This window comes from Nilaparvata lugens, chromosome 5, assembly GCF_014356525.2.
Source record: "Nilaparvata lugens isolate BPH chromosome 5, ASM1435652v1, whole genome shotgun sequence".
Classification (NCBI taxonomy): Eukaryota; Metazoa; Arthropoda; class Insecta; order Hemiptera; family Delphacidae; genus Nilaparvata; species Nilaparvata lugens.
This window is the reverse complement of record NC_052508.1, coordinates 40,839,828-40,857,063: the sequence shown is the minus strand read 5'-3', so window position 1 is coordinate 40,857,063 and position 17,236 is coordinate 40,839,828. Positions and strand designations below refer to the sequence as shown.

At 34.3% G+C, this 17,236-nt stretch overlaps 2 protein-coding genes across 2 annotated transcripts; one reads left to right on the top strand and one right to left on the bottom strand.

Annotated features, from left to right (window-relative positions):
- Positions 1-6,845: 6,845 nt before the first annotated feature.
- LOC120351618 lies at positions 6,846-14,682 on the bottom strand. The gene is made up of 3 exons (XM_039429491.1): positions 14,324-14,682; positions 13,128-13,387; positions 6,846-6,997 (listed from the first exon to the last, which is right to left on the bottom strand). Exons 1-3 carry the CDS (start codon positions 14,653-14,655, stop codon positions 6,846-6,848), a joined length of 744 nt encoding a protein of 247 aa, XP_039285425.1. The 5' UTR covers positions 14,656-14,682.
- A 1,515-nt stretch (positions 14,683-16,197) lies between these two features.
- Positions 16,198-17,031, top strand: LOC120351617. Its single transcript, XM_039429490.1, has 2 exons — positions 16,198-16,428; positions 16,812-17,031. The coding sequence occupies exons 1-2, from the start codon at positions 16,211-16,213 to the stop codon at positions 17,029-17,031; spliced, it is 438 nt and encodes a 145-aa protein (XP_039285424.1). The 5' UTR covers positions 16,198-16,210.
- The last annotated feature ends 205 nt before the right edge of the window (positions 17,032-17,236 follow it).

Below are 17,236 nucleotides of genomic sequence, written 5' to 3'. Positions count from 1 at the left end.
AAAAGAAAGTTATTTGCTATTCATATAATATTATATAAAGTATTGGAAAATTTGAGATTAGGCTTAAAATACCTACTGATCAGTGACATAATGATCGATCGAGTCGCATAACGTAAAATCTAGCCAGACACCTTGGCAGAAATTCATTGTAAACAAATGGTATGCAACTGGAGGACTTTAAAAAAGCACATGGCTAATTGTTGTAGAGGGAGAAACAATTTATAAACCTTATAAAAATATATTATATGTAATAAATATACTTAAACCACCAAATGAAAATAAATCAGAGTATTAATTTATTGGTGGTTTGAAATGTAATATAACATAAGTATCTTTAGGATCAATCATTGCAAATTCCTTTAATATAAATTGATTATTCTCATCTTGGACCAAGAGCAAATGTGTCATCAATTCTAACCTGTTTGAATGTGCTGCAATCCCCATCATCAGCATCCTCTCCCTCCACCATCAACTGCTCTTCCTCCTCCTCCTTGTCCAAGTTGCACTGCACACTGACATCTGCATATTCCACTTTCCTTGATGGTTTTGAATGACAATTTCCTCCCATCTTCAACCCCAATGATAAGTCACCAGTATAACAAGATAATGAACTATTGTAGTCCTTCTGGTCCTCCTCTTCTTCCTTCACAGTTTGAAGTGAGGATGATGAAAGAGAGTCGCACGATGATGATATTGGAGTTCCGCTTGATAGCATCGTTCTTCACCTACTGAAGCTTTTTCAATCAGTCTAAGGTTATATACAACCTGCTCTCACCACGCGCTCTACTGTTAAAACTACTGCACCTCTCGAACCATTGATGTTAGTGGGGTATATCCTATAATATTATCACTTACTAAAATGCAATAAGCACTGTTGAAGCAGGCACATCACTCTCAAATTCAAATTCGAGTCACACATCTATTGATCTTTTCAATGTATTTGGCTGGTGTGAACAATCAATTACTGAAATTGGTGTATCTTTTGTATAATTATGTGGTATAATCAATTCTATTACCATGTTCAGAATTCACTGGTGAATTTGAATAACTACCTGCAAAGTCTAAAAACATTTTATACATTAACTGTTTATTACCTAATAGATTGTCATAAGGGTAATAAATGCTATTCAAATATAATTTCACATTATACAGCTTGCACAAGTCAAAATTTGCCATTGTAGTCTTCAAGAGCAATTCTCTATTTGTTTGAAAAGCTGAAATTACATATTTTGGTGCATCTGTATGTGCAGCAGTTTCAATTGTCCAACTATGTACCTTTGTTGTGGGTAATATGGGATATTCATGTATTTCCCATTTGCAGAATGCTAATTTTAGTGGACGATCACTATCTAGTATACGTAAAAACTTGAGTCATACATGATCCTCAAGTTGTAAATATGGTACTTTCCACTGCAATTTTTCAATGTTGATTGATACACTTTGACCATCTGTTGTAGTAATACTATTTATATCTGTTGATGATAGGGATGTCAATCCCGGGATCCCGAATCCAGAATCCCGGGATCCCAGTCCATTTTTGATACCTAACTATCCCGGGATTTTTCAGCCTCAATCCCGGGATTTTCGGGATTGGAAAACCTGAAATTGTGAATTATTGTGTTTTTCCAAAAACAATTCAATATAGAATCACATTTACGGTGATGAATATGTGTTTTTCATAACTAATTTATTTTTTAAGTGTTTGACTAATTCATTCTACAGGCACAGTCTACAGTTGTATACACATAAACATAATATACATATACTGTACTCTGTATTGGCTGAATAGAATTCGCATTATCAGTTCACATTATTCGCAGAATGGTTGTTATGTTTTTACGATTGTTTCTGTTTACACAGCACCAAAATTACCAGTCTAGACGGCGCAATATTTGCAATAGCATGAATATCATTTCCTTGAAATGCAATTAGAACTCTGTAAATAATTCAGAAATCAGAAATAAACAAGCAGTAACTATTCACTTTCTGTCTAATTATTCCTCTTCTCTTTTTCTATCATAAGTAGAATATCTAGTTGAAGTTTATATAGTTGGCTCTAATTCCATTCAGTAGTGCTTCAGCTTTCGCGTTGTTCGGTTGGTATCGTGTTAATGGTCTTATTAATAAATTTCCTCATTTCCGGTCTTACAAAAACTATTCTATTTTATTATCAATAGCCTATAATTATTTCTAGTGATATTAATTCAATTTGAAGTAATAAAAGTGTGAACTCTATCCCGTCCTGATGGAGGATAAAAATGTTTTTGTTGTACATAAAAAAGACTGATGAGTCATCAGTTTGGAATAGTTTTCTAACTTCCAAGGACGGAAAAAGTGCTCAGTGCAAATCGTGTAAGGCAGTTCTCAAGACTCTGGGTGGATCAACTAAAGGTCTTCACACGCATTTGCTAAGTAAGTATAATAAAAAAGTATTAAACCAAGCTAGTGCTGCTACTTCTGTCTCTTCTTTCTGTCAACCCACGAAATGTGAAGACAAGAATAAAAGAAAAATTGAAGACTACTTCAGCAGTGGGAAAGACTCCTTGGATGAGGTTTTGGCTCATATGACAGCTTTAGATGGTCTACCATTCAGTGTCTTCATCACTTCTCAAGACTTGAGAACTCTTCTCATTGCAAAGGGGTACAAGGACTTACCATCGTCACACATTACAATTAGGAATAGAGTAGTGGGCTTTAGTGATAAGGAATGATGTTATGAGAAGCATTAATGCCTTAAATTATCTGGTGAAAGGTTCAGCTTATCATTCGATGAATGGACATCAACCAACAACAAACGTCATATGAATGTCAATGTTCATGGACTTAGTAAGAACTGGAGCTTGGGAATGTTGAAAATTAAAGGGTCATTGACTGCAGAAGCTTGCGTGAAACATCTTAAAGTGTTCCTGGAGAGGTATCATCTGTCATTGGAAAGTGATATTGCCGCTATTGCTACTGATGGCCCAAATGTCATGCTCAGAGTAGGAAAACTAATCAATGCAGAACATCAACTGTGTTTTGCACATGGTATTCATCTAGCAGTTTGCGATGTTCTTTATGAAAAGGATCGTTCTATGAAAAATCAAAATGAAGAAAAATCAGAAAATGCAGAGTCAGAAGAAGAAGAAGAAGAAGATTATGATCAAGTAGATACTGAAATTCGTTCCTCAGAAATGTCTTCATTTTTAGAGGAAAATACGGATGCTCCAGCTGAGATTACAATTGATCTTAATCTCAATACAATTATATCAAAAGTTCGTAAAATCGTGAAATTCTTTAAAAGATCACCAACAAAAAATGAAACAGTTCTCCAAAAGTATGTTAGGGAAGAAGAAGGAAAAGAGCTCACTCTACTATTGGATGTAAAAACTCGGTGGAACTCGATGTTGACGATGTTGGAACGATTTGTTCACCTGAAAACATCCATAAAAAAGCATTGATTGATCTCAATAGAAGTATTGAATTGATTGAAGATGAGTTCACTGTAATCCATGAAGTTGTTAAAGTTCTCACACCGATCAAATTGACTGTTGAGGCTCTTTGTAGGCAAGATGCCAATTTGATAACTGCTGATGCAGCAATGAAGTTCATGTTTTCGTATTTGGAAGCCGATTGTTCTTCTACAGGGTTCTCAGAGAAAATGAAAATTGCTCTTCAGAAACGTGTAACACAGAGACGTAAGGTAGAATTGTCTGGTGTACTCAAATATCTTCAGAATCCACAAAAAAATGAAGTAGAATCTGAGTTCATTGAACAAAATTTCCCAACTCCAACACAGAAGACTATCTGTAATCAGATTGTAAATTGTATTGAAAGATTGAAGCTTGAAAAAAATATTCAGAGACGGAGCACAATGATGCTGAATACAGACGTGAACAAGAACGAAATGAAGAATAGAGCGAGAAAAGATTGAAATTATGAACTACGATGTTAAAATCTGTTCTTGAAGCGAAGATTGAAAAGAGCATGATATCTGCTAATCCCGAAACGCAGAATAAAAATTTAGATGCTATGTTGAGAAAAGAAATGAGCCTCTTCGAAAATGGTGAAGTGAAAGGACATCATCTGGAGCTGGTTTACAAATATCTTTTAACAATACCTCCTACCAGTGTGGAGTCCGAGAGGGTATTCTCTGCTGCAGGTTACATGTGTAATAAACTCCGGAGCCGGCTCGGTGACGAAACACTTGACTTTAATTTTACTTCGTCGTCATTTCCAAAAGATGAGAAGGTGAGAAAAACTTAAAATTTAATATTAGAAGAAGATCAAGATTGACATTCAACTTTGAAATTTCTCTTTCTCCAATGAATGAAGGACATTAATGTGATGATTTTAGTGTTTCAATTAAAAATGTTTTTCATTTTTCTCTCCAGTTTCTAACAATTAGATTGGCTGAATTCATTTAGATTTTTCTCTCATATTTATATAAACTTCCTATGAATATGTGAATGTGACATAGTTGCTGAAGAACGAAGATGTTGAAAGGTTGTCTAAATTGCAGTGAAAATTATTTGCTATTGCTACTCAATCAATAAATCAGTGCACTAACATCACCATCATCTGTGACAAGAACTTGTGCGCAGTTTCTTGCTTGCTTTCCTCAGTTCTCACCATCATCTAGGATACAGCAAATTTAAGGTAGGACATCAGATAAAAAAGTTACTCCTAATCTTGAAAACATTTATAGAAATAGAATGTTCAGTTTTAATATTATTCCTAAGTATTTTTCCATTTTAATAATACCCTCTCCCTCTATAATAAGCCCTTTTTCATCTCCACACACTACTGTTACTGAACATGTAATTGAGGAGGAACAATTGGTTAGAAATGCATGAAACTGATTTTCGCCAATCCCAGGACCAGTCCCGGGATCCCGGGATTGATATTGTATAATCCCGAAATACCGGGATTGGAAATCAGTCCCGGGATTGACATCCCTAATTGATGATAGTAATGGTACAAGTTCTTGTTCCATGTTCAATATTATTTATTGAAAATCTTCAAAAAAGGCTAGAAGCAACCTTAATGGAATACAAAAAGTGAACTTGTTATTTTCAAAAGTATATCCTTCCCGATCAAAACCTGCTAGATGATGTATTTTTATCAAATACATTTTTCAAGAGTAAGCCTTTAATTGTACTTATGATTCCTACAAGACACAACTTTGCAATTGGATGACCAGCCAACTCATATCTTATTTCATCAAACATAAATCCTATTGCATTACTTACTAGTATATGTCACATTTTGAATACTAGTTTTTCCCTTATCTTTCACACTCTTCTTGCATGTAACATCACCCTGTATAAGAATGAACAATTTATATGGAAGGCTATAATTAACTTGTGAATTTATTGGAATTCTAATTTCATCAGATTTTGTTAAGTGTTGATTTGCATAAGGAGTGTGGGTGTGATATTCCAGACTCTTTATTTCATTGAAAAAATGTATTTGCCTCTCATCATCCAAGATCTCACTTATTGTGGCCATTGAAGATGACATCATCCCAATTCACTCAAAATCCTAATTTTTCTAATATCCTTGTGTTTCTAGATGTTATCACGTTGGAATGTGAAACTCTACTAAATGTCCCATTACAATTCTTATCTACCTCCCTCTTCTTCCCCATCTTCAACCTCTCAAAAGTTTCATCTCCTCATAATGGATTATGATTTGAAGTATGCGATTTAAATACAATGAATCCCATCTCACTTCTTCTCTTGTATATGTGGTTTAACTGTTAATCTATCTCCTCTGAAATTGACTGAAGATCCGTTCTGGTCAGTCACTTTGACATTAATGCACTGAAACTTGTGTGTATTCAAACCCACATATATAATCAGATTTGGTGTCTCATTAATTGAATATCCTGGAGGAACCTTTGGAAGAAACTCGTGAATAGTATGTTTTTCCTCACCATCACTATAACTGACACAAGCCAAATTATATGAATGTTCTGAACATGTGATGTTTGATATTGAAACAGGTTTATTGGAATAATGCCAAATATTTGGACTTAGCACCTTATGTTCAAAACCCAGTATTGCGCCAATTGAATCATTATGAGTTAAATCAATAGAACTATCAGAATAGATTTCAGTTTTCATTGTATTATTATTCCCACCTATAACTAGACTTTTACTAGTTACATTCAATTTTTCTGTTATTGCTTTTACAATATTATCAATTTCATAAGAACCTGTTTCAAGCATTATAAATTGATCACTATATTTGAAACTGGAATTTCTCCCTTTAATAACATTTGGAATAGAATTAAAAGTTCACAGGTTCACTAATCAAATCTCATATTCCATATTATTATCTAAATCCAAAACTTGTGGTGGATTTTCATAAAAATCACTACTCTTTCCAGAAAGTGTTATCACAACCATAGTAATTGCAGTAGTAGTACTTACCTCCACCTAAAAATAGTTACAACTGACCAGACAAGAATAATGAACATAGGTGACCACAAATATTTGTATTAGGCTTTTGTATCTCATCAGCATTATAAAATACATTCACAACTTCCTGCTACTTCCAGTACTTTACCAATTGTAATGGTGGCTGTAGATTGCATATGGGATCAAAATAGTATACATTATCACCTTGTTTGTCATAGGCCATCCAATGTGTACCTGGTCTGGTATGAGAATCCAGGTTAACAATAGACATCTCATCATGATGGATTTTGTTGGGCAGCATATCAAGCATATACAGACCACACAGCGCAATTTTCAACAATCCCACCCATTGTTCTAGATCATGACCAGACATAGCTTTACTGAGTTTGGCAATCATTTTGTACCACCTATCTTTGATCTCCCTCTTGCTCTATGTTTTGATCACTTTGATGTCCTTCTCCTCTCACTTTCCCTCATCAAAAGACCACACGCATTATGAGGTGGCGCAGATCCAGATGGAGAATCCAATACTCTTCCACTGCCACTACCACCACCAAAGTAGTTGGGGTATGGTCTGAGATAATAACCTTTTCCTTTAACATGATTCAACAAACGATTAATTGCCTATGTATATATTCACTATTCCTTTTTGTTACACCTTCACTTCTCCCTTTCCTGCTGGACTTCTTTTGTGCTAACCTTTTTCTACGAATATGTGGTATTTTCATTCCAGATCCAATTGCAGACTTTGTCTTCATTGCTAATGTGACTAAATATGCTAATATCTTCTGACTATAGTCTGTTTTGGGATCCTTGAATATTGCCCAAGCACTATCTGCTAGAATTTTTTCCTGCTCTTGAACGTGATCTGAAGATTGTGAGTAACTTATATCATGAATAGGACAAGCTTTATCCAAGGAATTTATTCCTTGATCACCTCAATTAAGCCAGTTGTCTAGCTTTGTGCCGGGACCACAGTATTGGTAGCCCCCTGGAAGGTGTAGCTCAATCAGTAGGAAGTCTATTGTCCTATTCAGAACGCCTAAAGTAATGCTACCTGCCTTATTCACAATACCTTCAGCAATATTACCCAATGTGGATAATAAACCACTACCTATCACCCCTTTCTGTCTGTGTGTTAGTCTTCTTTTTACTGGTATGACAGCACAACTTTACCATCCTCCCATCTATACTATCTCTAGAATACAAACAATAACTTAATTGCGCTACCCACCCACCTATCAATATATTATATGTGATTCTCTCAGTACTTCTAAAATTGAATTTATTTTGATTGAATGAGAATTGCTACCAGCTTTATGTGATTTTAATAGCATTTGCAAATGTGTAACCAACTTATTTGGATCATCATAGTAAACATATTATCTATTATTTGTTATATTCTTCAAGAAATTCAAACCTTTTCCCTATTGTTGAGCATGTAGTTCTACGTGTTTTTGATGGGAATAGTTTCTGAACTAACAGCGATTTAATCCCATCATTCCTCTTTACATAACCCAGTCTGTTTAAATGTGCACCTGTTGGAATTAGAATCTTTTTATAATTGTGAAAATCATTCATGCTACAATAATCCTAATTTGGTCGCACCTTGAATAATAATTCCAGTGAACCTCTTGTTATTTTGAATTTACCTTTTCCAACAGAAATATGTTTCTCTGAAAATGTGATCATGACTTTTTTTCCCATGAAGCATGAACTTGTTTTAGAATCATACTGTATAGCCCTCTGTCAGTCTTCCCTTCTCCATCACTGAAATATTCAGATTCATCTTCATCATCATCATCTACAGAATCTTCATTATCAGTTGGGTCTTCCTCTTTCTTAATATTGAATTCACCTTCAGAATCATTTATTTCATTCATGATTTGTTTCTCAATTTTCATTGATGATTCTTTCAATTCTTGAAGAGGATTTATAATTGGTGCTAATCTTCTCTTCAAATTCAACTCTGATTCAGATTGCATACCTCGTAAAATATTATATTTTTCAACAATTGATTTTCTCAAATCATGAATTTTATTTGTTAACACATCTCTACCATCCCTCACATCTGTAATCTTTCCTATTCCTCTCTTCTTCACCTTCACCTCACCTCGCCTATTAACAATCTTACCCACTTTCATATTTACAGCAAACACTCAATAAGAGTCCTGTTTGGCAACTAGCTCAATATTATAATTTATTCTGCTAAACTAACTCTCCATGTTTATCACTGAACTTTGTTGGATCTAAGAATGTGTCCAAATTCAATCTATACCTACCATCATGCAACTTATAATCAGTACAAATGGTGATGAAATTATGTCCATTACCCTCCATCTGAACACATATTTTTGAAAGTGTTAAAGTTCATATCAGACTCTGCAAAATCTCTATGGACTAGCTTCAAAGAAGTAAGTCTATTCGAAAAACCAGAATCAGATTTGTATTTCCTCTGATTATATGCTTAGGTATAGTCACATAGGACTGGTTTAGATATATCACATCAATATTCATATGTCTTCCCATGTTTAAATAATCTTAAATATAAGCAACTTTCTGCAATTGCAAGTCATCAAAAATCACCAAACTATCCTTTTCTAAATCATTTGGATTTGGTATGCTTGAAATATCATTTGACATACAAAACTTCATGAATTTTATTGTGGAGAAGACTTTTTCCAAAAATACATACTTGGGCTGATATAAGGATTTACTAAACAAATATAAGCTTTGAAAACATAATGTTTTTCTATGGAAAATAAGGTTTAGGAGAATGTTTGTCTTGCCAGAAGAAGAACCACCAACAACTATTGATCAGATATGATTTGGAAAAAGCATGCCATGCTTACTTCTGTTCATGTCAGCCATTTTTGTAGTGACAATTAGTTCATCGAAATTTAAAATAGGAATTTCTACTCCATTTCCATGTACATTTTCATCTTTCTTCAGATTCTGCTTATCATTCATGTCTTATGTGTTCATGAACACACTTCACCCATGACTAACAGTTCGAACACAGGTTTTCACAAATAATACAAAATCGAGATCAAATGCTATTATATTTACCTCTCAAAAAATAACATACACTACATTCAGAAAACAACATAATATTCCAGAATATACACTCATCTTCTACTGTAAAAAATTATTTTACAAAACATGCTATCCTTGCTAATGATACAATTTTCTATGTTCATGTTTAAACATATTAACAACTGTTACAAGCAAACGAATTAACTACATATATTCAATTTATAATTACTAAATTTTTTCAATTTATAATATACTAACAGTTGATTTTAAAAAAAAAATTGAAAAAAGTTTTCTGCTATCATATTCATTATTCATGTAGGGGTTGTTGGCTTCCGCATATCTGTTTGGAATCACAGATAAACCACCTCATATTGATGATTCAAAGAGAAGGTGCATACATGGATCAGGCAATAATTCTAATTCAACTTTAGTTTTATATAGCATAGCCTGAAATGAGTGATGAGCTAATGATAAAAATTGAGCTACATCAAGGCCATAATTTTCAAGATATATCTTAAATCTTCAAATACATCTGATAATCAGAGGATGTCTCTCAAAAGCATCACTGACTTCACAAGCTGTTTTTGTCTTTAGCGGCACAGCATATGCAAATTTTGTAAATGCATTTATAACAGTAAAAATATATTCATAGTTCGAATTTATTTTAACAGAATCCCCCATTTCTATAAGGTCTGCCTGTAACATGTCATTAACCCCTTTTAGAATATAACTCCTTTTCATGAAGTTTTTACAGACAGGTTTATGCAACTCATTTGCCAACTGCTCTCGTACATTGCTCATTTTATCCTGTTCTCTCGTCAACAAGCAGATGGATACTAAGGTCTCAATCATATCCTTGTTATTCTATACACATATTAATTACAATCAATATGGTTGAGGCTATGAAGTTTGCTGCATTGGGATTTACTGTACCAACACTTCTTCTGTATCATTTCCATCATTATCTCCTTCTGCTACATCCAATTCTTTCAAGTCTAATATGATGTTCAATCTGATTATGTCCCTAAGCTAGCATATTGATATTATTGGGTAGAATAAAGCATTTGCCATCAAGTGGGGGAATAGCTATTTTTGATATCCTAATCTCAAAAACATTATGCAGATATGAACGTATTATTATCATTATTTTTAATGTTTATCAGAACTCTCTTGTTGACTAGTTATGGCAGTGTTTCTATATATGTTGAATAACCACCATAAATGGGATTATATTTTATAAAATTGACATCTCAATTTGAAATACAATTCACTACCCTACCAGAACCATGAGAAACAAATCGCTCCAAACCTGTATTCAACTTACTAGATGCTCAGTCAAATTGATGTATTAATTAATCATTATTTTGATTTATATCAATAATATTATAAGATGCACTATGAAATGTTACAATTGTCTCCATGTTCATAGTCTGTTCTTGACCATCCAATATTGGCGGTAAGGGTGTTTTTTTTATCAGATGAACTTTTACAGCAATAAACCAACATTTGTTCCTATCAAGAATTACTGAATCATTAATAAAAATGTTGAATATTGTTTCTTTCAAAGTTGTTAAAATCAACTGTAAATTCAACTGGGTTTCGATGAACAAAAATCTATATTTCAAAACATTTCCATTAATAGCCGTAGTTTTTTCTAATGTATATTCCATAATACTTTCATAATAAAAAATAATAATTGAGTCTCACCAGTCTAGTGTTCTCTACTGTTGAGTGTTTGCTCTTGATTAGAATCCCTTGACAAGACCTTGTCTAGTATAGTCAAAGTTTGCTGTAAGATGACTCCTTGATGTAGTGATCAAAAGCTCACAGTTCTCTGCAAACGTGTGATGTTCTTTGATAATCACTATCGCTGATGGGCTGATGCTTGCTTTGATTGGTAAAGTTGGAATTTGATGTTTGTAAAATAAGCCAATATCATGGAAAAGAACAACAATAATACTGTGAACTATATGTCTTATACATAATAATGTATTGAGAATGATAGTAAAGTTGAAGATAATGATGATAAAGAATTGTCAGATGATAGTAAATGGTTGAATTCAAGTTTAAAGTATTCAATCTTATTTGAAGTGTATGAATTCTTATATATTGTAATTGAGGAATATGGATGTAGCAATGATCATCATGTAATTACAATCACAGATAGTAATCAATTGTGGAAGGTTATTTTTGATCTAGTTGAGTAGAAATGCATTAGGGAAGGTTGAAGTTAGTGTTGTATTTAGCCTTTCAGTTACAACATGTCTGTGGACAGGTTTGGACATGTTTCACATGGTAAAAGTAATGAGATAGATGCTAAGGAATATTTAGAAAATCAGTTATGTGAGCATAAGAAAACGGTGCTAACAAGATCTGACTTTGATAATGGAAAGGCGGATTCGGTAACATACAAAGATAGTTTGAAGAAACAATTGAAGAACTTCAAAAATAGTTCTGACAATATCAGATTTGAAATGGAGAAGGTTGAATTAGTCTCATTTAATCATCTCAAATCGAGTTTGAATGATTTGATATGAAAAAGATGATCAGAAATTAAATCGAAATAAGTATTTGATGTATGTATATTTTTTCTGTTGTATATTTTTGAAAAGACTTACCTTATTCCTTGGATTCACTTGATAGGTGGTTCTGTATGAATCTCACATCGAACACTGGGTGAAGACTGAAGGTTGAGTGGAAAAGCTGATCTATTTCATAGTAGGCCACTTACAAAAAGAAAAAATGAAATTTAGTTTTTATTTTTGAACCTGCATAAGTTTGCAAACCAGTTTTCCCAACTCCAATTGTGGATCAGCATATTATGAACCGTTGCAGAGAGAGAATGGAGAGAGGTGTATGGAGGGTTTCAGAAAGTTTGATATGGTTAATTATATTCAATTGCAGTTTTTGGATTGTGATCTTATTACATTCGACTCATAGTCCATCAAAAGGGAACTATACTATTATTTTGACAGTGTTTAATTCATGTTTGATAATGATAGTTACACCTATACTTTCAAAAGAGTGAACATCAATTCTACATTACAAAAAATAATAATATTGTTCAAATGACTCTCAATCAGAGTGCACAAAATTTTTTTCACTTGAGAAGGGAATTGTGAATTCAAATCAATTATTACAAACAGAGCGGGTTATCTTGAATAATGATAATTACACCTATGCTTTTAAAAAAATTGATAAGAATTCTACATTACAAAAGAATGCTAATCCAAAGACTCTCAAACAGAGTATAAGAATGATTTTCCATTTGAAGGGGAAATGGTAAATTCAGTTGAAAAGGATAATTTAGATTCAGATGCATATTCAAATCATCTATTACAAACAGAGAAAGATAGTACATTTTCTATATTTGTTTCCTGTTCAAAATCAGCTCTGAATTATAATTACAATAACTCATTGGAACTTGAAACAAGAAAGTGTTATATTTATATTTTGAATTCCTTACATGATAATGTCTGCAGTTTTCATAAATCTTATAGAATATTAGATAATTGTGTAAGCGATTCCTTCAGCAATAGTAATTTGTTCAATTTGATGAATACTACTAAAGTATTATGTCAGTACAGTTTATGACAGTACTGTCAGAGACAAGACAAGAAATCTTATGCTTATGATAACTGATTCTGCAATAGTTTGGAATCTCCACCGCTAGATGGAGGCACTCACCGGATAAAGCTCCAATACCTTTGAAATAGCAGACTACCTCAGGTGGGAAGTGGTTGATAGTGGGCGTGTGCTTGGGACTATGACTATGATGAGGGGGAACTGGTTCAGCTCTTGAGGGAACTGGTTTAGTTCCCTTCCCCCTCTGGTGGAGGGGGGATTGCCACTTGGAGCTGCTCCTCTGGAGGGGGGGGGTTGTTGGCCTTGTCGCTGGTCCCTGAGTCCTGTGGGCAAGTTCACGCCACTGTTTGGATATGCTGTTCCTGTAACAATGCCCTACTTTTGAAAAATTTAACACATTTTCAACTCTAATATTGTGCAATGTACAAGTACTCAGTGTATAGTATAAAAGTTATATCATACTACTTGCATATATTATGAATGTAACAATAATTATTTTCATTTCTTGACCTGTCTTCATTGTGTCTGCTGCTGCTGACAAACTAAGTTTGCTTGTGCATTCATGTATGACAAAACTGTTGTGCGTGCATCCATGTATGACACTGCCCATGCATCCATGTGTGACTAAAACATGTTTAAACATGTCTGTGAGGTCATTAACCTTTGACTATAAATAGACAAGTAAAACAATGATTGTACATCAGTTTTGTACAGTTGTTGGCAGACACGCATGCAAGGTAAGTGAAGAAAATAAGTCAATGTTCAACATATCTATTTTTTATTTAAAAAAAAATTACAAATAGGAACAATTTGAAATTTACAAATAAGAACAATTTGGAAATTCACAAAAAGGAACATTTTGAAATTTACAAATAGTCACATTTTGAAAATTTACAGATAGAAACATTTAAAAAATGTCACTCTGATATTAGATTGTTACAGCTGATGCTGTAACAATTTAACATCAGAGTGACGTGTGCTGCCCCTTGGATGATTTACTGTCAACACTAAATCATGACAACTATTATTAAATGAATCAAAGGTTGCACGTGTAATCAGTGCTGAAAATTTTTTTGGCAAAAATACTTCTATTTCTTCACCTTCATCACCACGCCAACCAATATTCACGAGACGTACTACAACACAGTCTTGATTATAACTTCATACAATAAGTGCGCTCTGAACTGGGTATTGTAGTAAGTCACACAAATTCTTGATCAGAATTGTGCGTAAGCATGGCTGATTACACATTCTTCTAATGCAGCGAAATCAAAGCATTCTTGTCGAGGAAATCTCACCTCTGATTATATGACATTACAGCTTCCTCATTCCTAATAGCTACTTCACCACGTGTAGAAGGGGCAGACAATGCAGCAGCAGTTGTTGCAGTGTATGGATGATGGCGACTAACAGTGCATGATGGAAGATGGGCTGCTGTGGGCACCACTGTAGTTGATGATGGACGGACTGGGCGGAATGCTGCCAATGGACAGTGTGAAGCTGGGGGGAATGCTGATGATGGGTGGACTGGGGGGAATTCTGTGGATGAACGGGCTGGGGGGAAGGCTGTTGAAGATCGCACTGTTGATGGGGGGAATGCTGTCCATGGTTGAAGGGTGACTGGGGGCATCACTGTCGATGCATGTGGTGAGGGTGGGGCAATCGAAAGTTATGTGCCTGCCGGCAAGACTGTTGTTGTTGATGGTGATGATGTTGATGGGATGGCCTGACCTAGTTGATGATGATGATTGGATGCATCCTCATCTTTACTGATATACAGTAAAATTGATTCATCATCATCAAATAGGTCAGGTGAAGCTGATGATGCGACAGACTGGAGCTCTTGCTCCAGCATTGCCATCGCCCCATCCTCAGTCCATATTTCTTGTGTGTTAGCCGGATCAGACTGGAAAACGAACAAAACTGTTATCCATACTAATCACAATATAGCATAATATTTTATTATTTTTCTTATTTCACTTGCTGACTAAAAATATTGCCGTGAGCAAGAAAGTGTTGTATTCATTGTTCATACAGTGATGTTGATGATACAGACGAGAAAAAAGCGGTAAATTACTTTGAAGAAATAGATGGGCTCGACTCATTTTTTGATGGTAATAAAAGTATATGGCCACACCAGTATCCAAAACCAAATCATCTAGCAGAAGCAGGTTTCTATTTTTTGAAAGTGTACAATAGAACAAAATGTGTTTTTTGAGATTTAGGAAAGACACTGATTATGCTATTATTGAACACAAAAAATGGTCGCCGAAATGCAGTTTCATAGATAATTTTCTTGTCGGCAATATTAGAACAACATCAACTTTTCAGAAAAAACCAGATTATGAAGTGCAATACAAACATGAAAATTCATCTATGAAAATGGATTGTTTGCCAAACATTTTTAAACAGCTTGCAACTGACGCTTTTTACTATGGAATTGATTTTTCAAATTCGAGTGGATTTGGTCTTATTTGCAGTAGATGTCATATGTGGGCAGACATATCGATCAATCAACACCAATTGTTTGATTTACATATACAATCATCGCCAAATTGTGAATTTGTAAAAACAAGAACAATGAGTAAAGAAGAAGAAGAAGAAGAAGAAGAAGAAGAAGAAGAAGAAGAGAAGAAGAAGAAGAAGAAGAAGAAGAAGAAGAAGAAGAAGAAGAAGAAGAAGAAGAAAGAAGCGAAGGATTAGAAGAAAGTAATTTATTTCAAGTAGTATTCAGATTAGTTTAGTTTGCTAGATTCTATGTGTAGAAGAAGACTGATTAGTGTGCTTGATTTTATGAGTAGAAGAAGACTGATAACAGTATCAAACAAAACAAGTGTTGTGTTAGAAGAAAGTAACTCATTTTGAGTAGTATTCAGTTCGCTAGATTTGTATGGAGAAAAATAATAAACTTACATTGATTTTGGCAGTGATCGGTGCAGCAGCAGCAGGGGTGTTGGTTGAAGTTTTGCGATTCATAGCTCTAAGTTTGTGTTGATGTGCTCATGTTAGAACTGATACTGACAGAAGGGCAGCAGATTTTCACGATTATATATTATCCACTTAATGAATATAGAAGGCAAGAATTACAAAAAAGTATATCTGTTTGATGCATAAATATGTTATATGAAAAATTTAATCAACATCTGCCAAAGTAACAGCTGTGAGATAGGCATTGTGCACTGCATATGCATATTATAATTGCGATTGCTATCAATATGTTGTGTAAAAACAAGACGAGTAGTGGCAATATAAAAGCATTGTCTGTCATGTCTCTTCTTGCATTCATTTGTTGTGTCTCGATTACGTTTGTTGCAATTATCATTGTGTGTGTGTGTGTGTGCATGCTAATGGATTCACAGCAATCGCCAGAAACAGCCGCAGCAGCAGCAGCATCAACCTTCATGTAAGTATAATGGAAAAAAAAATTTTATCTAATTATTGATTGTGGAATTAATTTACAAACTGATAATATTTGTAAAAGAGCAGCAGCAGCAGCAAAAAATTACATCGCAATGCTTAAATGAAGTTCTATTGTGAAGAACAAAATTATTATAATGCCTTGCTTTAACAATCAAACTGAAAATATTTGTGAAAACACTTTTTGAGTGAGTAGTGTTTATTGAACCAAATTTTATCTGTTAACAGTTTAAATGCTCATTAAATACCGTGCATGTATATGTATGTTTGCAAATGTATACATTTACACACACACACACACACACACACACACACACACACACACACAACACACACACACATTTCATTCTATATGTTTGTTGTTTCCAGTCTGGAGGAGGATATAATGGACTATGAAGCCAATGTGGCTGACAGCACTTCACCGCCAACAAAACTTTTCTGCGGTGATCAAGCTACACCAAAACTGGGTAAAGGTCACGGTCAAATTATACTAGACCAGAAGCGTTGGATGCAAAAGCACGGTGTTGGAAGAGGACAACGAATCCTCACACCAGCAGAGGAGGGGGAGTACTGGATCGTCAAGAAATGAGACCAGCGGGCTCGCTTCGTTCGCCTGCATTTTTCATTTGAGCATGCTTCATTCCATCAGAAAGTCAAAGTACTTCCTCGCTCGATTCAATCACCCAAACGCAAAAAACGCTAATTTTGGGCGTATCTTTGACGTTATTGCAAATTCCTTCTAACACAACATTATTACACCCTAGTTGAGCTTCTGTACTAAATTTGAACATTTT

What these genes read in the sequence shown, in the direction of transcription:
- LOC120351618 (XM_039429491.1), bottom strand. Translation starts at nt 14,655, where the DNA reads ATGCCCCCAGTCACCCTTCAACCATGGACAGCATTCCCCCCATCAACA. An exon ending in GTAATGTCATATAATCAGAG is followed by an intron (nt 13,388 to 14,323) that starts GTGAGATTTCCT and finishes GCATTGTTACAG; the next exon opens with GAACAGCATATCCAAACAGT. An exon ending in AGGTATTGGAGCTTTATCCG is followed by an intron (nt 6,998 to 13,127) that starts GTGAGTGCCTCC and finishes ATCATGTTAAAG; the next exon opens with GAAAAGGTTATTATCTCAGA.
- LOC120351617 (XM_039429490.1), top strand. Translation starts at nt 16,211, where the DNA reads ATGCATATTATAATTGCGATTGCTATCAATATGTTGTGTAAAAACAAG. An exon ending in GCAGCAGCATCAACCTTCAT is followed by an intron (nt 16,429 to 16,811) that starts GTAAGTATAATG and finishes TGTTGTTTCCAG; the next exon opens with TCTGGAGGAGGATATAATGG.